The sequence below is a fragment of the Entelurus aequoreus genome, linkage group LG25 (genome assembly GCF_033978785.1).
Source record: "Entelurus aequoreus isolate RoL-2023_Sb linkage group LG25, RoL_Eaeq_v1.1, whole genome shotgun sequence".
Classification (NCBI taxonomy): Eukaryota; Metazoa; Chordata; class Actinopteri; order Syngnathiformes; family Syngnathidae; genus Entelurus; species Entelurus aequoreus.
In genome coordinates, this window is record NC_084755.1 from 38,379,931 (window position 1) to 38,406,473 (window position 26,543).

General features: G+C 35.4%; 1 protein-coding gene across 1 annotated transcript in view; it reads left to right on the top strand.

Annotated features, from left to right (window-relative positions):
* The window catches only part of LOC133642879 (glutamate receptor ionotropic, NMDA 2B-like), a 355,065-nt gene that overhangs the window by 260,622 nt on the left and 67,900 nt on the right, over positions 1-26,543 (top strand). Inside the window, exon 6 of the mRNA XM_062037290.1 lies at positions 7,823-7,937. Coding sequence (XP_061893274.1) covers positions 7,823-7,937 — 115 coding nt within the window. The remainder of the gene's footprint in view (positions 1-7,822; positions 7,938-26,543) is intronic.

Consider the following 26,543-nt stretch of genomic DNA (forward strand, 5'->3'; position numbering starts at 1 on the left):
CGGGGAGAAATGTGACAAAAGTCGGTAAATTGTTCAAAAATCAGACCCGTTCCATGTGGGACTCGAACCTGGGTAGGTATTTTGAACATTTTTGGGGACTTTTGACGACTTTTCTCACTTTTCTCCCCCACTTCCCCGTGGGACTTTGCTGGGTGCCTTTTGGGCATTTTTTGCATCCCGGGACTTGTGCGGCCGGCGGCGGGACTCGTGGGACTGGAACCCGGGGAGGTATTTTGGACAAAATTGGGACTTTTGACCATTTTGGCCGCCTTTTCCCCTCGTCTTCCTTGCCTTCCTGTGCACCATTGCTGGGTGTGTTTTGGACATTTGGACAAAAATCGTTTCAAGCATGTTTTACTCAATATAGGTCATCAAATCTCCGCAACAAGCTGTAATATCTTACTGAGATCATTTAGGACCAAAACCCTTAAAGGCCTACCAAAAATGTTTTTTTTAATTTAAACGGGGATAGCAGATCCATTCTATGTGTCATACTTGATAATTTCGCGATATTGCCATATTTTTGCTGAAAGGATTTAGTAGAGAACATCGACGATAAAGTTTGCAACTTTTAGTCGCTGATTAAAAAAAGCCTTGCCTGTACCGGAAGTAGCGTGACGTCACAGGTTGAAAGGCCCCTCACATCTTCAAATTGTTTACACCAGCAGCGAGAGAGTGACGATTACCCCATTAAATTGAGCGAGGATGAAAGATTCGTGGATGAGGAACGTGAGAGTGAAGGACTAGAGTGCAGTGCAGGACGCATCTTTTTTCGCTCTGACCGTAACTTAGGTACAAGCTGGCTCATTGGATTCCACACTTTCTCCTTTTTGTATTGTGGATCACGGATTTGTATTTTAAACCACCTCGGATACTATATCCTCTTGAAAATGAGAGTCGAGAACGCGAAATGGACATTCACAGTGGCTTTTATCTCCACGACAATACATCGGTGAAGCACTATAGCTACGGAGCTAACGTGATAGCATCGGGCTTAACTGCATATAGAATTAAAATAAATAAACCCCTGACTGGAAGGATAGACAGAAAATCAACTGTTGCTAACGACGCCATTGAAGCTAACTTAGCAACGGGACCTCACAGAGCTATGCTAAAAACATTAGCTATCCACCTACGCCGGCAAGCCCTCATCTGCTCATCAACACCCGTGCTCACCTGCGTTCCAGCGATCGACGGAGCGACGAAGGACTTCACCCGATCATCCGTGCGGTCGGCGGCTCGCGTCGGATTGCGCGTCTGCTATCCAAGTCAAAGTCCTCCTGGTTGTGTTGCTGCAGCCAGCCGCTAATACACCGATCCCACCTACAACTTTCTTCTTTGCAGTCTCCATTGTTCATTAAACAAATTGCAAAAGATTCACCAACACAGATGTCCAGAATACTGTGGAATTATGCGATGAAAACAGAGATTTTTTGTATTTGATTCAATGGTGTACCAATACTTCTGTTTCAACCATTGACGTCACGCGCATACGTCATCATACATAGACCTTTTCAACCGGAAGTTTAGCGGGAATTTTAAAATGTCACTTTATAAGTTAACCCGGCCGTATTGGCATGTGTTGCAATGTTAAGATTTCATCATTGATATATAAACTATCAGACTGCGTGGTCGCTAGTAGTGGCTTTCAGTAGGCCTTTAAAACAAGTAAAACACTCTTAACATAAAATTTGCTTAGTGAGAAGAATGATCTTATCAGACAGAAAATAAGCAAATATCACCCTTATTTGACATATTTCATCTTACTTAGATTTCAGTTTTTGCATTGCACAGTTTGAACAGTAACACTGTGTTTGAATATTTTTTTGGAGTGTTTTTTCTAGCGTACCACAAGAGGGAGCTAGAGATTTAAAGGCAGGAAAAAGATGACTCAAGAGCGACAGCATGAGGGGAAAGAAAGAAAGAAGAAGACAGTTGACTCGCGGCAACCTGTCCTCTTTCCCTATTTTCCTTCTGTGAATCCCATCGCACTCTCCCCCGTCTCGCTCCCGCCCGCCCTCTGAGAGATTACCGTCGCCATGGCGACGCTGCGGATGGGCTCGGAAGTCACAGTGGCCGTGGCTGCCATGGCAACGCCCGCACGCTTGCGTCTCGCTCGGCTAGCGACGGCCCGGACCCGTACCGTCGCCCGCCCGGTCGAGATAGGGAAGTCATTTTGTAAATGGCTCCTGATTTATGCTCGCTGTCCGGGCGCCAAAGCTCCGTGGGATGGGGCCGCCGGCGGGGGGCACATGGACCTCAACACCCATCGAAATGACACGGGAAGTCTTGGTTATCACGTCAAATATGACATACCTGTCCATCTACATGTAGATGTACACTATATATAATATGGTAGCCATGGTCATGAGGTAGAGTGTTTCCATGGCAACAGTCAGAGAGAGGAGGGGGGGAGGCTGGTTGAGAGACATGGGGAGTGAAAGAATGAAGTGTGTGTGTGTTTGTGTTGCGCGTATATGACACTGTGGGGACCGCTCGGCGTTTTACACGACATTCCGCTCCTTCCTCGTCTCAGAGCGCGCCTTCGAAAGGCGTTTTGAGACTGGGACTGAAAGTGCAGGTGAAGGGGGGGGGGAAAAAATGGCTACCAGTGTTGAGGTCGGAGGTTATTGTGTAAAAAGAGCGTCCTGGCGGGGACCGAGCGTGCGTGTGTGTGTGTGTGTGAGTGTGTGTGTGGGGGGGATGTGAAGTGATTTGAGTTCACCTGACATAAATATTCCCATGCACACGCTCTTGCACACGCCCACGCGTGTTCACTATAATCGCCGTATGAGCGAAGTGTGTTGTTGTCGGAAAGAAAGGCGAGATTCATTCACCTGACGGCAACAACGCCGGCGCCAAGACGTGCACGCGAGCGGCGAGGCAATCACTTGACAGAAGTCGGCATGACGGGAGGACGTGATGCCGAGTGCCCAAGTTTCGGATTCAGATTCAGATCCAGATAGGTCTTTATTGTCATTGCAACAAGTAAAAAAATACAATCTAGACTGGGCTCCTAAGGGGGTCTAGTCTGGAGTGGGAAAAAACCTCCATGCAATGCACACATAAAACATGTTACATTTAATCACGACAAACTTGCAACAGAGGGGAGGGGAGTTGGGGCCCTGGAGGTCGACTGCTGCTATGAAGCGCTGCCATCCGACCATCACCCCGAGGGGAAATAAGCGGCAACTTTGAGACCTCCAAATTCGGGAGATTCGGGGGGGACAAAATTGGGACTTTTGACCATTTTGGCTGCCTTTTCCCCTCTTCTTCCCCGCCTTCCTGTGCACCATTGCTGGGTGTGTTTTGGACATTTGGACAAAAATAGTTTTAAGCATGTTTTACTCAATATAGGTCATCAAATCTCCGCAACAAGGTGCAATATCTTACTGAGATCATTTAGGAGCAAAAACCCTTAAAACAAGTAAAACACTCTGACATAAAATCTTATGTATGGCCGCGCAAGTCCCGGGATGCCCAAAATGTCCATAACACACCCAGCCGAGTCCCACGGGGAGGGGGGATAAAAGTTGGAAAAGTTGGCAAAAGTCCCAAAAATGTTCAAAATACCTACCCAGGTTCGAGTGCCCAGAATGTCCAAAACGCGCCCAGCAAAGTCCAAAGGGAAGGCGGGGAAAAAGTGACAAAAGTCGGTAAAATGTTAAAAATCACACACCCGGGTTCGAGTGCCACAAGTCTTAAGACTTGTGGCACTCCATGTGGGACTCGAACCTGGGTAGGTATTTTGAACATTTTTGGGACTTTTGCCAACTTTTCCAACTTTTATCCCCCCTCCCCGTGGGACTCGGCTGGGTGTGTGATGGACATTTTGGGCATCCCGGGAATTGCGCGGCCGGCGGCGGGACTTTTGGGACTCGAACCTGGGTAGGTATTTTGAACATTTTTGGGGACTTTTGACGACTTTTCTCACTTTTCTCCCCCACTTCCCCGTGGGACTTTGCTGGGTGCCTTTTGGGCATTTTTTGCATCCCGGGACTTGTGCGGCCGGCGGTGGGACTCGTGGGACTGGAACCCGGGGAGCTATTTTGGACACAATTGGGACTTTTGACCATTTTGGCCGCCTTTTCCCCTCTTCTTCCCCGCCTTCCTGTGCACCATTGCTGGGTGTGTTTTGGACATTTGGACAAAAATAGTTTCAAGCATGTTTTACTCAATATAGGTCATCAAATCTCCGCAACAAGCTGCAATATCTTACTGAGATCATTTAGGAGCAAAAACCCTTAGAACAAGTAAAACACTCTGACATAAAATCTTATGTGTGGCCGCGCAAGTCCCGGGATGCCCAAAATGTCCATAACACACCCAGCCGAGTCCCACGGGGAGGGGGATAAAAGTGGAAAAGTTGGCAAAAGTCCCAAAAATGTTCAAAATACCTACCCAGGTTCGAGTGCCCAGAATGTCCAAAACGCGCCCAGCAAAGTCCCACGGGAAGGCGGGGAAAAAAGTGACAAAAGTCGGTAAAATGTTAAAAATCACACACCCGGGTTCGAGTGCCACAAGTCTTAAGACTTGTGGCACTCCATGTGGGACTCGAACCTAGGTAGGTATTTTGAACATTTTTGGGACTTTTGCCAACTTTTCCAACTTTTATCCCCCCTCCCGTGGGACTCGGCTGGGTGTGTGATGGACATTTTGGGCATCCCGGGAATTGCGCGGCCGGCGGTGGGACTTGTGGGACTCGAACCTGGGTAGGTATTTTGAACATTTTTGGGGACTTTTGACGACTTTTCTCACTTTTGTCCCCCACTTTCCCGTGGGACTTTGCTGGGTGCGGCCGGCGGCGGGACTCGTGGGACTGGATCCCGGGGAGGTATTTTGGACAAAATTGGGACTTTTGACCATTTTGGCCGCCTTTTCCCCTCTTCTTCCCCGCCTTCCTGTGCACCATTGCTGGGTGTGTTTTGGACATTTGGACAAAAATAGTTTTAAGCATGTTTTACTCAATATAGGTCATCAAATCTCCGCAACAAGCTGCAATATCTTACTGAGATCATTTAGGAGCAAAAACCCTTAAAACAAGTAAACACTCTGACATAAAATCTTATGTATGGCCGCGCAAGTCCCGGGATGCCCAAAATGTCCATAACACACCCAGCCGAGTCCCACGGGGAGGGGGATAAAGTTGGAAAAGTTGGCAAAAGTCCCAAAAATGTTCAAAATACCTACCCAGGTTCGAGTGCCCAGAATGTCCAAAACGCGCCCAGCAAAGTCCCACGGGAAGGCGGGGGAAAAGTGACAAAAGTCGGTAAAATGTTAAAAATCACACACCCGGGTTCGAGTGCCACAAGTCTTAAGACTTGTGGCACTCCATGTGGGACTCCAACCTGGGTAGGTATTTTGAACATTTTTGGGACTTTTGCCAACTTTTCCAACTTTTATCCCCCCTCCCCGTGGGACTCGGCTGGGTGTGTGATGGACATTTTGGGCATCCCGGGAATTGCGCGGACCGGCGGCGGGACTTGTGGGACTCGAACCTGGGTAGGTATTTTGAACATTTTTGGGGACTTTTGACGACTTTTCTCACTTTTCTCCCCACTTCCCCGTGGACTTTGCTTGGTGCCTTTTGGGCATTTTTTGCATCCCGGGACTTGTGCGGCCGGCGGTGGGACTCGTGGACTGGAACCCGGGGAGGTATTTTGGACAAAATTGGGACTTTTGACCATTTTGGCTGCCTTTTCCCCTCTTCTTCCTTGCCTTCCTGTGCACCATTGCTGGGTGTGTTTTGGACATTTGGACAAAAATAGTTTTAAGCATGTTTTACTCAATATAGGTCATCAAATCTCCGCAACAAGCTGCAATATCTTACTTAGATCATTTAGGAGCAAAAACCCTTAAAACAAGTAAAACACTCTGACATAAAATCTTATGTATGGCCGCGCAAGTCCCGGGATGCCCAAAATGTCCATAACACACCCAGCCGAGTCCCACGGGGAGGGGGGATAAAAGTTGGAAAAGTTGGCAAAAGTCCCAAAAATGTTCAAAATACCTACCTAGGTTCGAGTGCCCAGAATGTCCAAAACGCGCCCAGCAAAGTCCAAAGGGAAGGCGGGGAAAAAGTGACAAAAGTCGGTAAAATGTTAAAAATCACACACCCGGGTTCGAGTGCCACAAGTCTTAAGACTTGTGGCACTCCATGTGGGACTCCAACCTGGGTAGGTATTTTGAACATTTTTGGGACTTTTGCCAACTTTTCCAACTTTTATCCCCCCTCCCCGTGGGACTCGGCTGGGTGTGTGATGGACATTTTGGGCATCCCGGGAATTGCGCGGGCCGGCGGTGGGACTTGTGGGACTCGAACCTGGGTAGGTATTTTGAACATTTTGGGGGACTTTTGACGACTTTTCTCACTTTTCTCCCCCACTTCCCCGTGGGACTTTGCTGGGTGCGGCCGGCGGCGGGACTCGTGGGACTGGATCCCGGGAGGTATTTTGGACAAAGTTGGGACTTTTGACCATTTTGGCTGCCTTTTCCCCTCTTCTTCCCCGCCTTCCTGTGCACCATTGCTGGGTGTGTTTTGGACATTTGGACAAAAATAGTTTTAAGCATATTTTACTCAATATAGGTCATCAAATCTCCGCAACAAGCTGCAATATCTTACTGAGATCATTTAGGAGCAAAAACCCTTAAAACAAGTAAAACACTCTGACATAAAATCTTATGTATGGCCGCGCAAGTCCCGGGATGCCCAAAATGTCCATAACACACCCAGCCGAGTCCCACAGGGAGGGGGGATAAAAGTTGGAAAAGTTGGCAAAAGTCCCAAAAATGTTCAAAATACCTACCCAGGTTCGAGTGCCCAGAATGTCCAAAACGCGCCCAGCAAAGTCCCACGGGAAGGCGGGGAAAAAGTGACAAAAGTCGGTAAAATGTTAAAAATCACACACCCGGGTTCGAGTGCCACAAGTCTTAAGACTTGTGGCACTCCATGTGGTACTCGAACCTGGGTAGGTATTTTGAACATTTTTGGGACTTTTGCCAACTTTTCCAACTTTTATCCCCCCTCCCCGTGGGACTCGGCTGGGTGTGTGATGGACATTTTGGGCATCCCGGGAATTGCGCGGCCGGCGGTGGGACTTGTGGGACTCGAACCTGGGTAGGTATTTTGAACATTTTTGGGGACTTTTGACGACTTTTCTCACTTTTCTCCCCCACTTCCCCGTGGGACTTTGCTGGGTGCCTTTTGGGCATTTTTTGCATCCCGGGACTTGTGCGGCCGGCGGTGGGACTCGTGGGACTGGATCCCGGGGAGGTATTTTGGACAAAATTGGGACTTTTGACCATTTTGGCTGCCTTTTCCCCTCTTCTTCCCCGCCTTCCTGTGCACCATTGCTGGGTGTGTTTTGGACATTTGGACAAAAATAGTTTTAAGCATGTTTTACTCAATATAAGTCATCAAATCTCCGCAACAAGCTGCAATATCTTACTGAGATCATTTAGGAGCAAAAACCCTTAAAACAAGTAAAACACTCTCACATAAAATCTTATGTATGGCCGCGCAAGTCCCGGGATGCCCAAAATGTCCATAACACACCCAGCCGAGTCCCACGGGGAGGGGGGATAAAAGTTGGAAAAGTTGGCAAAAGTCCCAAAAATGTTCAAAAAACCTACCCAGGTTCGAGTGCCCAGAATGTCCAAAAGGGGGGAGGACACCCCTTATATACAGGCTTTCGTGGGCCACTAGACATTTTGTGGCGGGCCAGATCTGGCCCCTGGGTTTTGAGATAACTGTACACTCTTCATCTATTTGTGATATTTTTCAATCAGTGATTTTCTCTCTTCTGCGTTTTACTCTGCTCAGGTACTTGATGAATGTGACGTTCGAGGGCCGTAATCTGTCGTTCAGCGAGGACGGCTACCAGATGCACCCCAAACTGGTCATCATTCTGCTCAACAAAGACCGACAGTGGGACAGAGTAAGTGTTTTTTTGTGTACCGTATTTTGCGGACCATAAGGCGCACTTCAAATCCTTTAATGTTCTCAAAAGGTGCGCCTTATAACTCGGTGTGACTAACGTACGTATTATTTCTGGTCGTATTCACCGACCTCAAAGCTATTTTATTTGGTACGTGGTGCAATGATAAGTGTGACCAGTAGATGGCAGTCACACACAAGAGATACGGGTGGACTGCAGGTTGAAGCCTGTTCAATAAAGGTAAGCAAGCAACACCAAAACTTTGATGTTTCATTTAAAATATAAACCATTACACACAGCGCTCAAAATTCTGTCAAAATGTTTTAGTACGACTTTGGTAAGCTGCGAAGCCACACCGCTTAATGGAACGTGGAGCATTACGTCTACCATAGTCAGACGTACTGTGCTTCAACGTACGGTATTACTATGGTGTGGGTAAGGACCCCAAAAGGGCGCTTATTAGGAGACATTATCTGGCGTTTTGTTTGGCAATATAATGCACAACCGACTTTTCTTAACTTCTGGTACCTACCGATGTGTATTTGGGATCTGCATGAGTCCCGAAATGTGCGCTCGTCCGCCATTGTAATAATAATAGATTTTATTTTTAAAAAAGCTTTTTACATTAAGTAAACAACCTCAAAGTGCTACAGTGTATTAAAAAAAGTTAAATTAAAAAGATAATAAAAAATAAATAAAAATAAAAACCAGAACAGCCAAATAGCTAAAACTAGTATACATATATATAAAAAAAAGGGGGTTTTAAAAAAAAGAAGGGTTTTTAAGCCTATTTTAAAAGCATCCACAGTCTGTGGTGCCCTCAGGTGGTCAGGGAGAGCGTTCCACAGATTGCAGTCGATAATCTCCCTCTTTTTCTCTGTCAAAATGTTTTAGTACGACTCTGGTAAGTTGCGAAGCCACACCGCTTAATGGAACGTGGAGCATTACGTCTACCATAGTCAGACGTACTGTGCTTCAACGTACAGTATTACTATTGCGTGTGTAAGGACCCCAAAAGGGCGCTTATTAGGAGACATTATCTGGCGTTTTGTTTGGCAATATTATGCACAACCGACTTTTCTTACCTTCTGGTACCTGCCGATGTGTATTTGGGATCTGCGTGAGTCCCGAAAATGTGCGCTCGTCCGCCATTGTAATAATAATAGACTTTATTTGTAAAAAAGCACTTTGCATTGAGTAAACAACCTCAAAGTGCTACAATGTATTAACAAAAATTAAATTAAAAAGATTATAAAAAATTTAAAAAAAATAAAAACTAGAACAGCCAGATAGCTAAAACTAGTATGCATATATATAAAAAAGAAGGGTTTTTAAGCCTATTTTAATAGCATCCACAGTCTGTGGTGCCCTCAGGTGGTCAGGGAGAGCGTTCCACAGATTGCAGTCGATAATCTCCTTCTTTTTCTCTATCGAAATGTTTTAGTACGACTCTGGTAAGCTGCGAAGCCACACCGCTTAATGGAACGTGGAGCATTACGTCTACCATAGTCAGACGTACTGTGCTTCAACATACGGTATTACTATTGCGTGTGTAAGGACCCCAAAAGTGCGCTTATTAGGAGACATTATCTGGCGTTTTGTTTGGCAATATTATGCACAACCGACTTTTCTTACCTTCTGGTACCTGCCGATGTGTATTTGGGACCTGCGTGAGTCCCGAAAATGTGCGCTCGTCCGCCATTGTAATAATAATAGATTTTATTTGTAAAAAAGCACTTTGCATTGAGTAAACAACCTCAAAGTGCTACAGTGTATTAAAAAAAGTTAAATTAAAAAGATAATAAAAAATTAAAAAAAATAAAAACCAGTACAGCCAAATAGCTAAAACTAGTATGCATATATATATTAAAAAAAAGGGGGTTTTAAAAAAAAGAAGGGTTTTTAAGCCTATTTTAAAAGCATCCACAGTCTGTGGTGCCCTCAGGTGGTCAGGGAGAGCGTTCCACAGATTGCAGTCGACAATCTCCTTCTTTTTCTCTATCGAAATGTTTTAGTACGACTCTGGTAAGCTGCGAAGCCACACCGCTTAATGGAACGTGGAGCATTACGTCTACCATAGTCAGACGTACTGTGCTTCAACGTACGGTATTACTACGGTGTGTGTAAGGACCCCAAAATGGCGCTTATTAGGAGACATTATCTGGCGTTTTGTTTCACAATATAATGCACAACCGAGTGTTTAAATGTAGAAAACAAAGTCATATTATGACCCCTTTAATGTGTTGCTTGCCGCCCTATGGCCACAAAAATATGGTATTTGTACAAGGAGGCGACTTTTGACATGCAGCACATTCTAACAACCAACGGTTTCTTTAAGTTTGTGGCAGTATTAGTCACGACGGCGATATCTGCGTTCCTCATCATCACATTTTCCGTTTTTGAGCATTTTTAAGCCCGACGCTTTCCAGACGCCACTCTGATTAGATGCTATCAGACTGGTGAAGGTGCCTTTGAGCAGCACGCTGCAGCACCAGCGTGCTGCTTCACGGGGGATGTTGGCCAGACCGCCGCTAACTACTGACTGATAACAATTCACATAATAACACAAACCCCAAAAGGCAGTGAAGTTGTCACGTTGTGTAAATGGTAAATAAAAAGAGAATACAACAAATCAACTTATATTCAATTGAATGGACTGCAAAGACAAGATATTTCATGTTTTTGTACAAATAATCATCAACTTAGAATTGAATGGCAGCAACACATTGCAAAAAAGGCATTTTTACCAGTGTGTTACATGGCCTTTCCTTTTAACAACACCCAGTAAAGGTTTGGGAACTGAGGAGACACATTTCGTCACGACGTCCACAGTTTCCAAAAACAATTTGAAATGTGGACTCGTCAGACCACAGAACACTTTTCCACTTTGCATCAGTCCATTTTAGATGAGCTCGGGCCCAGCGAAGCCGGCGGCGTTTCTGGGTGTTGTTGATAAATGGCTTCGGCTTCGCATAGTAGAGTTTTAACTTACACTTACAGATGTAGCGACCGACTGTAGTTACTGACAGTGGGTTTCTGAAGTGTTCCTGAACACATGTGGTGATATCCTTTACACACCGATGTGGCTTTTTGATGCAGTACCGCCTGAGGGATCCAAGGTGCGTAATATCATGGTGATTTCTCCAGATTCTCTGAAGTTTCTGATGATATTACGGAGCGTAGATGGTGAAATCCCTAAATTCCTTGCAATAGCTGCTTGATAAATGTTGTTCTTAAACAAGTTGCTCAGGCATTTGTTGACAAAGTGACAAACCAAAAAACTAGCAGGTATCATTCGTCGAGTAACAAAATAGTTGACGCTAGGGCGTATACCTGCTAAATTAGTCTAAAAAAAACAAAAACAAAACTATCATGCTAATGTTAGCATGCCAAAATGCTAACTGTAACATGGGTCAAGCCCCAAAATATATGACTCTGAGGTGTGTACCTAATAAAATTGTTTAAAATGCTAGCATGCTAACGTTAGCATGAATAAAATAAAAAGTATACACCTACAAAATTAGCTTAAAAAAGCTAACATGCTAACAGGTGTCTTTTGTCAAGAAACAAAATATTTGACGCTAAGGCGTATACCTGCTAAATTAGTCTAAAAAAAAAAAGCTATCATGCTAATGTTAACATGCCAAAATGCTAACTGTAACATGGGTCAAGCCCCAAAATGTATCACTCTGAGGTGTGTACCTGGTAAATGTGTTTAAAATGCTAGCATGCTAACGTTAGCATGAATAAAATACAAAGTGTACACCTACAAAATTAGCTTAAAGAAAAGCTAACATGCTAACAGGTGTCTTTTGTCAAGTAACAAAATATTTGACGCTGAGGTGTATATCTGCTAAATGAGCTCCAAAAAGCTATAATGCTAATTTTAGCATTCTCAAATGCTAACTGTAACATGCGTCAAGTCCCAAAATTACTCTGAGACGTGTACCTGAAAAAATGATTTAAAAATGCTAGCATGCTAGCGTCACCTACAAAATTAGCTTTAAAAAAAAGCTAACAGGTATATTTTGCCAAGGACGCCAAGGTGTATACCTGCTAAATTAGTCTAAAAAAAAAAAAAAAAAAGCTATCATGCTAACGTTAGCATGCCAAAATGCTAACTGTAACATGGGTCAAGCCCCAAAATATATGACTCTGAGGTGTGTACCTAATAAAATTGTTTAAAATGCTAGCATGCTAACGTTAGCATGAATAAAGTACAAAGTATACACCTACAAAATTAGCTTAAAAAAAGCTAACAGGTGTCTTTTGTCAAGAAACAAAATATTTGACGCTAAGGCGTATACCTGCTAAATTAGTCTAAAAAAAAAAAAGCTATCATGCTAACGTTAACATGCCAAAATGCTAACTGTAACATGGGTCAAGCCCCAAAATATATGACTTTGAGGTGTGTACCTGGTAAATGTGTTTAAAATGCCAGCATGCTAACGTTAGCATGAATCCAAAACAAAGTATACACCAACAAAATTAGCTTAAAAAAAGCTAACATGCTAACAGGTGTCTTTTGTCAAGTAACAAAATATTTGATAGCTGCTAAATTATCTTATAAAAGCTATCCTACTCCTCATCGTCGCTCCTCGTCCTTCCTCTTTGTCTTTCTCTTTCTTCTCCCTCTAATCTATATTCTGTCCTCTGATCAGAGAACAAGGTGAGCGTCTCCCTTATGTCCCCTCCCTCCCCTCACCCCTCTCACACTCATCTTTAATTCTCAGCTTGACTTCCAGCTGAACCTCCACTTCCTGCTTCCTAATGAGCTCCGCCATCAGGAGTGTGAGGACCATGGCGAGGGTCTCACCTTCAGGCCCATTTGTCTCCCACTCCATTGCAATGTGTGTGTGTGTGTGTGTAAGTGTGTGTGTGTGTGTAAGTGTGTGTGTGTGTGTGTGTGTGTGTGTGTGTGTGTGTGTGTGTGTGTGTGTGTGTGTGTGTGTGTGTGTGTGTGTGTGTGTGTGTGTGTGTTCTTGTATTTCTACCCTTCGTGAGACATGAAGAAGGAAAAGTATCTTCCATATGAGGAGGTGTGAACAAGTCATGACATAAATCATGGTCCCAATAACATTGCATCTAATAGAGAACGTCTCATTTGCACCCCTGCTGGTGACATCTATGTACTGTAAAGTTCAAATTTGAATGACAATAAAAAGGAAGTCTAAGTCTAAAATGAGGGTGTTCCCATAAAGGAGATTTTTTTTTTCAAATTGACTGTGTGTCGCTTTTAAAGGTCAACATATGAAATAACATGTGTGTGTATGAAATTGAAATGCGCCCCCTTTGGCCAAAATTAATTTAAAAAATAAAAATAAATATGTATATAAAGAAATACTATAATAAATGATGAAGATTAAAAATCAATTACAAACAAAAAATTCCAAAACAATGTGTCGACATAATGTGTCAACTTTTTTCTTATAAAATTGGAAACACTTTCTCATATTCTCTCTGTTTCTGTAATATTGCAATATTTTCTAGTAAAATTATTAAATTTTTATGTAAAATGTTTAATTTTTTATGTAAAATTATTATTTTTTTAATGTAAAATTATTAATTTTTTAATGTAAAATTATTAATTTTTTATGTAGAATTATTAATTTTTTATGTAAAATAGTGACATTTGTCATACCAAATTCTGACTTTTATCACAATTTTGCCAATTTTGTTTTTGTTCTCGTAAAACAAAAGTCATAATTTTACTCAAAAAATGTCAATTTCTTGAGTAACATTATGACTTTTGTCATAGTTTTGCCAAGTAAAATTCCGATTATTATTATTATTATTATTATTATACTATTGCCAAAATTTTAAAAGTTTTCTTATAAAATTGTGACTTTTGTCGAGTAAATTTACGACTCTTGCCACAATTTTAAGCTTTACTTGTAAAAATGGTGACTGTTATTGAGTACAATTCCAACTTTTATCATAATATTGCACAAATGTTCCGTTTTTCTTGAAAAATTAATTTGACTTGCGATGAGTAAGTAGTTATTATAATACAAGAGGGAGGCATTTTTTGGAGGTCTCAAGAAGGTAACAAATACAAGAATGTGTGTGTGTTCTTGTATTTCTATTCTTCTTGAGACATGAACAAGGACAAGTATCTTCCATATGAGGAGGTGTGAACAAGTGATGACATAAGTCATGGTCCCAATAACATTGCATCTAATAGACAATGTCTCATTAGCACCCCTGCTGGTCAAAATGAGGGTGGTCCCAAAAAGGAGTTTTTTTTTTCAAATTGACTGTGTGTCGCTTTTAAAGGTGCTCCCCCTCTGGTCAACATATGAAATAACATATGTATGAAATTGAAATGCACCCCCTTTGGCCAAAATTAATTAAAAAAATAAAAATAAATATGTATATAAAGAAATACTGTAATAAATGATGAAGATTAAAAATCAATTACAAACAAAAAATTCCAAAACAATAATGTGTCGACACAATGTCAACTTTTTTCTTATAAAATTGGAAACACTTTCTCATATTCTCTCTGTTTCTGTAATATTGCAATATTTTCTAGTAAAATTATTAAATTTTTATGTAAAATGTTTAATTTTTTATGTAAAATTGTTATTTTTTTAATGTAAAATTATTAATTTTTTAATGTAAAATTATAAATTTTTTATGTAGAATTATTAATTTTTTAAATTTAAAATAGTGACATTTGTCATACCAAATTCGGACTTTTATCACAATTTTGCCAATTTTGTTTTTGTTCTCGTAAAACAAAAGTCATAATTTTACTCAAAAAATGTCAATTTCTTGAGTAAAATTATGACTTTTGTCATAGTTTTGCCAAGTAAAATTCAGATTATTATTATTATTATTATACTATTGCCAAAATTTTTAAAGTTTTCTTATAAAATTGTGACTTTTGTTGAGTAAATTTACGACTCTTTTCATAAAATTGCCACAATTTTAAGCTTTTCTTGTAAAAATGGTGACTGTTATTGAGTAAAATTCCAACTTTTATCATAATATTGCACAAATGTTCCGTTTTCTTGAAAAATTAATTTGACTTGCAATGAGTAAAATGACGACTTTTATTATAATACTAGAGGGAGGCATTTTTTGGAGGTCCCAAGAAGGTAACAAATACAAGAATGTGTGTGTGTTCTTGTATTTCTATTCTTCTTGAGACATGAACAAGGACAAGTATCTTCCATATGAGGAGGTGTGAACAAGTGATGACATAAGTCATGGTCCCAATAACATTGCATCTAATAGACAATGTCTCATTAGCACCCCTGCTGGTCAAAATGAGGGTGGTCCCAAAAAGGAGTTTTTTTTTTCAAATTGACTGTGTGTCGCTTTTAAAGGTGCTCCCCCTCTGGTCAACATATGAAATAACATATGTATGAAATTGAAATGCACCCCCTTTGGCCAAAATTAATTAAAAAAATAAAAATAAATATGTATATAAAGAAATACTGTAATAAATGATGAAGATTAAAAATCAATTACAAACAAAAAATTCCAAAACAATAATGTGTCGACACAATGTGTCAACTTTTTTCTTATAAAATTGGAAACACTTTCTCATATTCTCTCTGTTTCTGTAATATTGCAATATTTTCTAGTAAAATTATTAAATTTTTATGTAAAATGTTTAATTTTTTATGTAAAATTATTATTTTTTTAATGTAAAATTATTAATTTTTAATGTAAAATTATACATTTTTTATGTAGAATTATTAATTTTTTAAATTTAAAATAGTGACATTTGTCATACCAAATTCGGACTTTTATCACAATTTTGCCAATTTTGTTTTTGTTCTCGTAAAACAAAAGTCATAATTTTACTCAAAAAATGTCAATTTCTTGAGTAAAATTATGACTTTTGTCATAGTTTTGCCAAGTAAAATTCAGATTATTATTATTATTATTATACTATTGCCAAAATTTTTAAAGTTTTCTTATAAAATTGTGACTTTTGTTGAGTAAATTTACGACTCTTTTCATAAAATTGCCACAATTTTAAGCTTTTCTTGTAAAAATGGTGACTGTTATTGAGTAAAATTCCAACTTTTATCATAATATTGCACAAATGTTCCGTTTTCTTGAAAAATTAATTTGACTTGCAATGAGTAAAATGACGACTTTTATTATAATAATAGAGGGAGGCATTTTTTGGAGGTCTCAAGAAGGTAACAAATACAAGAATGTGTGTGTGTTCTTGTATTTCTATTCTTCTTGAGACATGAACAAGGACAAGTATCTTCCATATGAGGAGGTGTGAACAAGTGATGACATAAGTCATGGTCCCAATAACATTGCATCTAATAGACAATGTCTCATTAGCACCCCTGCTGGTCAAAATGAGGGTGGTCCCAAAAAGGAGTTTTTTTTTTTCAAATTGACTGTGTGTCGCTTTTAAAGGTGCTCCCCCTCTGGTCAACATATGAAATAACATATGTATGAAATTGAAATGCACCCCCTTTGGCCAAAATTAATTAAAAAAATAAAAATAAATATGTATATAAAGAAATACTGTAATAAATGATGAAGATTAAAAATCAATTACAAACAAAAAATTCCAAAACAATAATGTGTCGACACAATGTGTCAACTTTTTTCTTATAAAATTGGAAACACTTTCTCATATTCTCTCTGTTTCTGTAATATTGCAATATTTTCTAGTAAAATTATTAAATTTTTATGTAAAATGTTTAATTTTTTATGTAAAATTATTATTTTTTTAATGTAAAATTATTAATTTTTTAATGTAAAATTATACATTTTTTATGTAGAATTATTAATTTTTTAAATTTAAAATAGTGACATTTGTCATACCAAATTCGGACTTTTATCACAATTTTGCCAATTTTGTTTTTGTTCTCGTAAAACAAAAGTCATAATTTTACTCAAAAAATGTCAATTTCTTGAGTAAAATTATGACTTTTGTCATAGTTTTGCCAAGTAAAATTCAGATTATTATTATTATTATTATACTATTGCCAAAATTTTTAAAGTTTTCTTATAAAATTGTGACTTTTGTTGAGTAAATTTACGACTCTTTTCATAAAATTGCCACAATTTTAAGCTTTTCTTGTAAAAATGGTGACTGTTATTGAGTAAAATTCCAACTTTTATCATAATATTGCACAAATGTTCCGTTTTCTTGAAAAATTAATTTGACTTGCAATGAGTAAAATGACGACTTTTATTATAATAATAGAGGGAGGCATTTTTTGGAGGTCTCAAGAAGGTAACAAATACAAGAATGTGTGTGTGTTCTTGTATTTCTATTCTTCTTGAGACATGAACAAGGACAAGTATCTTCCATATGAGGAGGTGTGAACAAGTGATGACATAAGTCATGGTCCCAATAACATTGCATCTAATAGACAATGTCTCATTAGCACCCCTGCTGGTCAAAATGAGGGTGGTCCCAAAAAGGAGTTTTTTTTTTTCAAATTGACTGTGTGTCGCTTTTAAAGGTGCTCCCCCTCTGGTCAACATATGAAATAACATGTGTGTGTATGAAATTGAAATGCGCCCCCTTTGGCCACAATTAATAAAAAAAAATAAAAATAATTATGTATATAAAGAAATACTGTAATAAATGATGAAGATTAAAAATCAATTACAAACAAAAAATTCCAAAGAAATAATGTGTCGACGCAATGTCAACTTTTTTCTTATAAAATTGGAAACACTTTCTCATATTCTCTCTGTTTCTGTAATATTGCAATATTTTCTAGTAAGATTATTACATTTTTATGTAAAATGTTCAATTTTGTATGTAAAATTCTTATTTTTTTAATGTAAAATTATAAATTTTTTAATGTAAAATTATAAATTTTGTATGTAGAATTATTAATTTTTTTAATGTAAAATGGTGACATTTGTCATACCAAATTCGGACTTTTATCACAATTTTGCCAATTTTGTTTTTGTTCTCGTAAAACAAAAGTCATAATTTTACTCAAAAAATGTCAATTTCTTGAGTAAAATTATGACTTTTGTCATAGTTTTGCCAAGTAAAATTCCGATTATTATTATTATTATTATACTATTGCCAAAATTTTTAAAGTTTTCTTATAAAATTGTGACTTTTGTCGAATAAATTTACGACTCTTTTCATAAAATTGCCACAATTTTAAGCTTTACTTGTAATAATGGTGACTGTTATTGAGTAAAATTCCAACTTTTATCATAATATTGCACAAATGTTCCGTTTTTCTTGAAAAATTAATTTGACTTGCGATGAGTAAAATTACGACTTTTATTATAATACTAGAGGGAGGCATTTTTTGGAGGTCTCAAGAAGGTAACAAATACAAGAATGTGTGTGTGTTCTTGTATTTCTATTCTTCTTGAGACATGAAGAAGGAAAAGTACCTTCCATATGAGGAGGTGTGAACAAGTCATGACATAAATCATGGTCCCAATAACATTGCATCTAATAGAGAATGTCTCATTTGCACCCCTGCTGGTGGCATCTATGTACTGTAAAGTTCAAATTTGAATGACAATAAAAAGGAAGTCTAAGTCTAAAATGAGGGTGGTCCCAAAAAGGAGGGTTTTTTTTCAAATTGACTGTGTGTCGCTTTTAAAGGTGCTCCCCCTCTGGTCAACATATGAAATAACATGTGTGTGTGTGTGTGTGTATGAAATTGAAATGCGCCCCCTTTGGCCAAAATTAATTAAAAAAATAAAAATAAATATGTATATAAAGAAATACTGTAATAAATGATGAAGATTAAAAATCAATTACAAACAAAAAATTCCAAAACAATAATGTGTCGACACAATGTCAACTTTTTTCTTATAAAATTGGAAACACTTTCTCATATTCTCTCTGTTTCTGTAATATTGCAATATTTTCTAGTAAAATTATTAAATTTTTATGTAAAATGTTTAATTTTTTATGTAAAATTATTATTTTTTTAATGTAAAATTATTAATTTTTTAATGTAAAATTATTAATTTTTTATGTAGAATTATTAATTTTTTATGTAAAATAGTGACATTTGTCATACCAAATTCTGACTTTTATCACAATTTTGCCAATTTTGTTTTTGTTCTCGTAAAACAAAAGTCATAATTTTACTCAAAAAATGTCAATTTCTTGAGTAACATTATGACTTTTGTCATAGTTTTGCCAAGTAAAATTCCGATTATTATTATTATTATTATTATACTATTGCCAAAATTTTAAAAGTTTTCTTATAAAATTGTGACTTTTGTCGAGTAAATTTACGACTCTTTTCATAAAATTGCCACCATTTTAAGCTTTACTTGTAAAAATGGTGACTGTTATTGAGTACAATTCCAACTTTTATCATAATATTGCACAAATGTTCCGTTTTTCTTGAAAAATTAATTTGACTTGCGATGAGTAAGTAGTTATTATAATACTAGAGGGAGGCATTTTTTGGAGGTCTCAAGAAGGTAACAAATACAAGAATGTGTGTGTGTTCTTGTATTTCTATTCTTCTTGAGACATGAACAAGGACAAGTATCTTCCATATGAGGAGGTGTGAACAAGTGATGACATAAGTCATGGTCCCAATAACATTGCATCTAATAGACAATGTCTCATTAGCACCCCTGCTGGTCAAAATGAGGGTGGTCCCAAAAAGGAGTTTTTTTTTTCAAATTGACTGTGTGTCGCTTTTAAAGGTGCTCCCCCTCTGGTCAACATATGAAATAACATATGTATGAAATTGAAATGCACCCCCTTTGGCCAAAATTAATTAAAAAAATAAAAATAAATATGTATATAAAGAAATACTGTAATAAATGATGAAGATTAAAAATCAATTACAAACAAAAAATTCCAAAACAATAATGTGTCGACACAATGTCAACTTTTTTCTTATAAAATTGGAAACACTTTCTCATATTCTCTCTGTTTCTGTAATATTGCAATATTTTCTAGTAAAATTATTAAATTTTTATGTAAAATGTTTAATTTTTTATGTAAAATTGTTATTTTTTTAATGTAAAATTATTAATTTTTTAATGTAAAATTATAAATTTTTTATGTAGAATTATTAATTTTTTAAATTTAAAATAGTGACATTTGTCATACCAAATTCGGACTTTTATCACAATTTTGCCAATTTTGTTTTTGTTCTCGTAAAACAAAAGTCATAATTTTACTCAAAAAATGTCAATTTCTTGAGTAAAATTATGACTTTTGTCATAGTTTTGCCAAGTAAAATTCAGATTATTATTATTATTATTATACTATTGCCAAAATTTTTAAAGTTTTCTTATAAAATTGTGACTTTTGTTGAGTAAATTTACGACTCTTTTCATAAAATTGCCACAATTTTAAGCTTTTCTTGTAAAAATGGTGACTGTTATTGAGTAAAATTCCAACTTTTATCATAATATTGCACAAATGTTCCGTTTTCTTGAAAAATTAATTTGACTTGCAATGAGTAAAATGACGACTTTTATTATAATACTAGAGGGAGGCATTTTTTGGAGGTCCCAAGAAGGTAACAAATACAAGAATGTGTGTGTGTTCTTGTATTTCTATTCTTCTTGAGACATGAACAAGGACAAGTATCTTCCATATGAGGAGGTGTGAACAAGTGATGACATAAGTCATGGTCCCAATAACATTGCATCTAATAGACAATGTCTCATTAGCACCCCTGCTGGTCAAAATGAGGGTGGTCCCAAAAAGGAGTTTTTTTTTTCAAATTGACTGTGTGTCGCTTTTAAAGGTGCTCCCCCTCTGGTCAACATATGAAATAACATATGTATGAAATTGAAATGCACCCCCTTTGGCCAAAATTAATTAAAAAAATAAAAATAAATATGTATATAAAGAAATACTGTAATAAATGATGAAGATTAAAAATCAATTACAAACAAAAAATTCCAAAACAATAATGTGTCGACACAATGTGTCAACTTTTTTCTTATAAAATTGGAAACACTTTCTCATATTCTCTCTGTTTCTGTAATATTGCAATATTTTCTAGTAAAATTATTAAATTTTTATGTAAAATGTTTAATTTTTTATGTAAAATTATTATTTTTTTAATGTAAAATTATTAATTTTTTAATGTAAAATTATACATTTTTTATGTAGAATTATTAATTTTTTAAATTTAAAATAGTGACATTTGTCATACCAAATTCGGACTTTTATCACAATTTTGCCAATTTTGTTTTTGTTCTCGTAAAACAAAAGTCATAATTTTACTCAAAAAATGTCAATTTCTTGAGTAAAATTATGACTTTTGTCATAGTTTTGCCAAGTAAAATTCAGATTATTATTATTATTATTATACTATTGCCAAAATTTTTAAAGTTTTCTTATAAAATTGTGACTTTTGTTGAGTAAATTTACGACTCTTTTCATAAAATTGCCACAATTTTAAGCTTTTCTTGTAAAAATGGTGACTGTTATTGAGTAAAATTCCAACTTTTATCATAATATTGCACAAATGTTCCGTTTTCTTGAAAAATTAATTTGACTTGCAATGAGTAAAATGACGACTTTTATTATAATAATAGAGGGAGGCATTTTTTGGAGGTCTCAAGAAGGTAACAAATACAAGAATGTGTGTGTGTTCTTGTATTTCTATTCTTCTTGAGACATGAACAAGGACAAGTATCTTCCATATGAGGAGGTGTGAACAAGTGATGACATAAGTCATGGTCCCAATAACATTGCATCTAATAGACAATGTCTCATTAGCACCCCTGCTGGTCAAAATGAGGGTGGTCCCAAAAAGGAGTTTTTTTTTTTCAAATTGACTGTGTGTCGCTTTTAAAGGTGCTCCCCCTCTGGTCAACATATGAAATAACATATGTATGAAATTGAAATGCACCCCCTTTGGCCAAAATTAATTAAAAAAATAAAAATAAATATGTATATAAAGAAATACTGTAATAAATGATGAAGATTAAAAATCAATTACAAACAAAAAATTCCAAAACAATAATGTGTCGACACAATGTGTCAACTTTTTTCTTATAAAATTGGAAACACTTTCTCATATTCTCTCTGTTTCTGTAATATTGCAATATTTTCTAGTAAAATTATTAAATTTTTATGTAAAATGTTTAATTTTTTATGTAAAATTATTATTTTTTTAATGTAAAATTATTAATTTTTTAATGTAAAATTATACATTTTTTATGTAGAATTATTAATTTTTTAAATTTAAAATAGTGACATTTGTCATACCAAATTCGGACTTTTATCACAATTTTGCCAATTTTGTTTTTGTTCTCGTAAAACAAAAGTCATAATTTTACTCAAAAAATGTCAATTTCTTGAGTAAAATTATGACTTTTGTCATAGTTTTGCCAAGTAAAATTCAGATTATTATTATTATTATTATACTATTGCCAAAATTTTTAAAGTTTTCTTATAAAATTGTGACTTTTGTTGAGTAAATTTACGACTCTTTTCATAAAATTGCCACAATTTTAAGCTTTTCTTGTAAAAATGGTGACTGTTATTGAGTAAAATTCCAACTTTTATCATAATATTGCACAAATGTTCCGTTTTCTTGAAAAATTAATTTGACTTGCAATGAGTAAAATGACGACTTTTATTATAATAATAGAGGGAGGCATTTTTTGGAGGTCTCAAGAAGGTAACAAATACAAGAATGTGTGTGTGTTCTTGTATTTCTATTCTTCTTGAGACATGAACAAGGACAAGTATCTTCCATATGAGGAGGTGTGAACAAGTGATGACATAAGTCATGGTCCCAATAACATTGCATCTAATAGACAATGTCTCATTAGCACCCCTGCTGGTCAAAATGAGGGTGGTCCCAAAAAGGAGTTTTTTTTTTTCAAATTGACTGTGTGTCGCTTTTAAAGGTGCTCCCCCTCTGGTCAACATATGAAATAACATGTGTGTGTATGAAATTGAAATGCGCCCCCTTTGGCCACAATTAATAAAAAAAAATAAAAATAATTATGTATATAAAGAAATACTGTAATAAATGATGAAGATTAAAAATCAATTACAAACAAAAAATTCCAAAGAAATAATGTGTCGACGCAATGTCAACTTTTTTCTTATAAAATTGGAAACACTTTCTCATATTCTCTCTGTTTCTGTAATATTGCAATATTTTCTAGTAAGATTATTACATTTTTATGTAAAATGTTCAATTTTGTATGTAAAATTCTTATTTTTTTAATGTAAAATTATAAATTTTTTAATGTAAAATTATAAATTTTGTATGTAGAATTATTAATTTTTTTAATGTAAAATGGTGACATTTGTCATACCAAATTCGGACTTTTATCACAATTTTGCCAATTTTGTTTTTGTTCTCGTAAAACAAAAGTCATAATTTTACTCAAAAAATGTCAATTTCTTGAGTAAAATTATGACTTTTGTCATAGTTTTGCCAAGTAAAATTCCGATTATTATTATTATTATTATACTATTGCCAAAATTTTTAAAGTTTTCTTATAAAATTGTGACTTTTGTCGAATAAATTTACGACTCTTTTCATAAAATTGCCACAATTTTAAGCTTTACTTGTAATAATGGTGACTGTTATTGAGTAAAATTCCAACTTTTATCATAATATTGCACAAATGTTCCGTTTTTCTTGAAAAATTAATTTGACTTGCGATGAGTAAAATTACGACTTTTATTATAATACTAGAGGGAGGCATTTTTTGGAGGTCTCAAGAAGGTAACAAATACAAGAATGTGTGTGTGTTCTTGTATTTCTATTCTTCTTGAGACATGAAGAAGGAAAAGTACCTTCCATATGAGGAGGTGTGAACAAGTCATGACATAAATCATGGTCCCAATAACATTGCATCTAATAGAGAATGTCTCATTTGCACCCCTGCTGGTGGCATCTATGTACTGTAAAGTTCAAATTTGAATGACAATAAAAAGGAAGTCTAAGTCTAAAATGAGGGTGGTCCCAAAAAGGAGGGTTTTTTTTCAAATTGACTGTGTGTCGCTTTTAAAGGTGCTCCCCCTCTGGTCAACATATGAAATAACATGTGTGTGTGTGTGTGTGTATGAAATTGAAATGCGCCCCCTTTGGCCAAAATTAATAAAAAAAATAAAAATAAATATGTATATAAAGAAATACTGTAATAAATGATGAAGATTAAAAATCAATTACAAACAAAAAATTCCAAAACAATAATGTGTCGACACAATGTCAACTTTTTTCTTATAAAATTGGAAACACTTTCTCATATTCTCTCTGTTTCTGTAATATTGCAATATTTTCTAGTAAAATTATTAAATTTTTATGTAAAATGTTTAATTTTTTATGTAAAATTATTATTTTTTTAATGTAAAATTATTAATTTTTTAATGTAAAATTATTAATTTTTTATGTAGAATTATTAATTTTTTATGTAAAATAGTGACATTTGTCATACCAAATTCTGACTTTTATCACAATTTTGCCAATTTTGTTTTTGTTCTCGTAAAACAAAAGTCATAATTTTACTCAAAAAATGTCAATTTCTTGAGTAACATTATGACTTTTGTCATAGTTTTGCCAAGTAAAATTCCGATTATTATTATTATTATTATTATACTATTGCCAAAATTTTAAAAGTTTTCTTATAAAATTGTGACTTTTGTCGAGTAAATTTACGACTCTTTTCATAAAATTGCCACCATTTTAAGCTTTACTTGTAAAAATGGTGACTGTTATTGAGTACAATTCCAACTTTTATCATAATATTGCACAAATGTTCCGTTTTTCTTGAAAAATTAATTTGACTTGCGATGAGTAAGTAGTTATTATAATACTAGAGGGAGGCATTTTTTGGAGGTCTCAAGAAGGTAACAAATACAAGAATGTGTGTGTGTTCTTGTATTTCTATTCTTCTTGAGACATGAACAAGGACAAGTATCTTCCATATGAGGAGGTGTGAACAAGTGATGACATAAGTCATGGTCCCAATAACATTGCATCTAATAGACAATGTCTCATTAGCACCCCTGCTGGTCAAAATGAGGGTGGTCCCAAAAAGGAGTTTTTTTTTTCAAATTGACTGTGTGTCGCTTTTAAAGGTGCTCCCCCTCTGGTCAACATATGAAATAACATATGTATGAAATTGAAATGCACCCCCTTTGGCCAAAATTAATTAAAAAAATAAAAATAAATATGTATATAAAGAAATACTGTAATAAATGATGAAGATTAAAAATCAATTACAAACAAAAAATTCCAAAACAATAATGTGTCGACACAATGTCAACTTTTTTCTTATAAAATTGGAAACACTTTCTCATATTCTCTCTGTTTCTGTAATATTGCAATATTTTCTAGTAAAATTATTAAATTTTTATGTAAAATGTTTAATTTTTTATGTAAAATTCTTATTTTTTAATGTAAAATTATTAATTTTTTAATGTAAAATTATACATTTTTTATGTAGAATTATTAATTTTTTTATGTAAAATGGTGACATTTGTCATACCAAATTCGGACTTTTATCACAATTTTGCCAATTTTGTTTTTGTTCTCGTAAAACAAAAGTCATAATTTTACTCAAAAATGTCAATTTCTTGAGTAAAATTATGACTTTTGTCATAGTTTTGCCAGGTAAAATTCCGATTATTATTATTATTATTATACTATTGCCAAAATTTTTAAAGTTTTCTTATAAAATTGTGACTTTTGTCGAGTAAAATTACAACTTTTTTCATAAAATTGCCACAATTTTAAGCTTTTCTTGTAAAAATGGTGACTGTTATTGAGTAAAATTCCAACTTTTATCATAATATTGCACAAATGTTCCGTTTTTCTTGAAAAATTAATTTGACTTGCAATGAGTAAAATTACGACTTTTATTATAATACTAGAGAGAGGCATTTTTTGGAGGTCTCAAGAAGGTAACAAATACAAGAATGTGTGTGTGTTCTTGTATTTCTATTCTTCTTGAGACATGAACAAGCACAAGTATCTTCCATATGAGGAGGTGTGAACAAGTGATGACATAAGTCATGGTCCCAATAACATTGCATCTAATAGACAATGTCTCATTAGCACCCCTGCTGGTCAAAATGAGGGTGGTCCCAAAAATGAGTTGTTTTTTTTCAAATTGACTGTGTGTCGCTTTTAAAGGTGCTCCCCCTCTGGTCAACATATGAAATAACATATGTATGAAATTGAAATGCACCCCCTTTGGCCAAAATTAATTTTAAAAAAATAAATAAATATGTATATAAAGAAATACTGTAATAAATGATGAAGATTAAAAATCAATTACAAACAAAAAAATTCCAAAACAATGTGTCGACACAATGTCAACTTTTTTCTTATAAAATTAGAAACACTTTCTCATATTCTCTCTGTTTCTGTAATATTGCAATATTTTCTAGTGAAATTATTACATTTTTATGTAAAATGTTAAATTTTTTATGTAAAATTATTATTTTTTTAATGTAAAATTATACATTTTTTAATGTAAAATTATTAATTTTGTATGTAGAATTATTAATTTTTTTATGTAAAATGGTGACATTTGTCATACCAAATTCGGACTTTTATCACAATTTTGCCAATTTTGTTTTTGTTCTCGTAAAACAAAAGTCATAATTTTACTCAAAAAATGTCAATTTCTTGAGTAAAATTATGACTTTTGTCATAGTTTTGCCAAGTA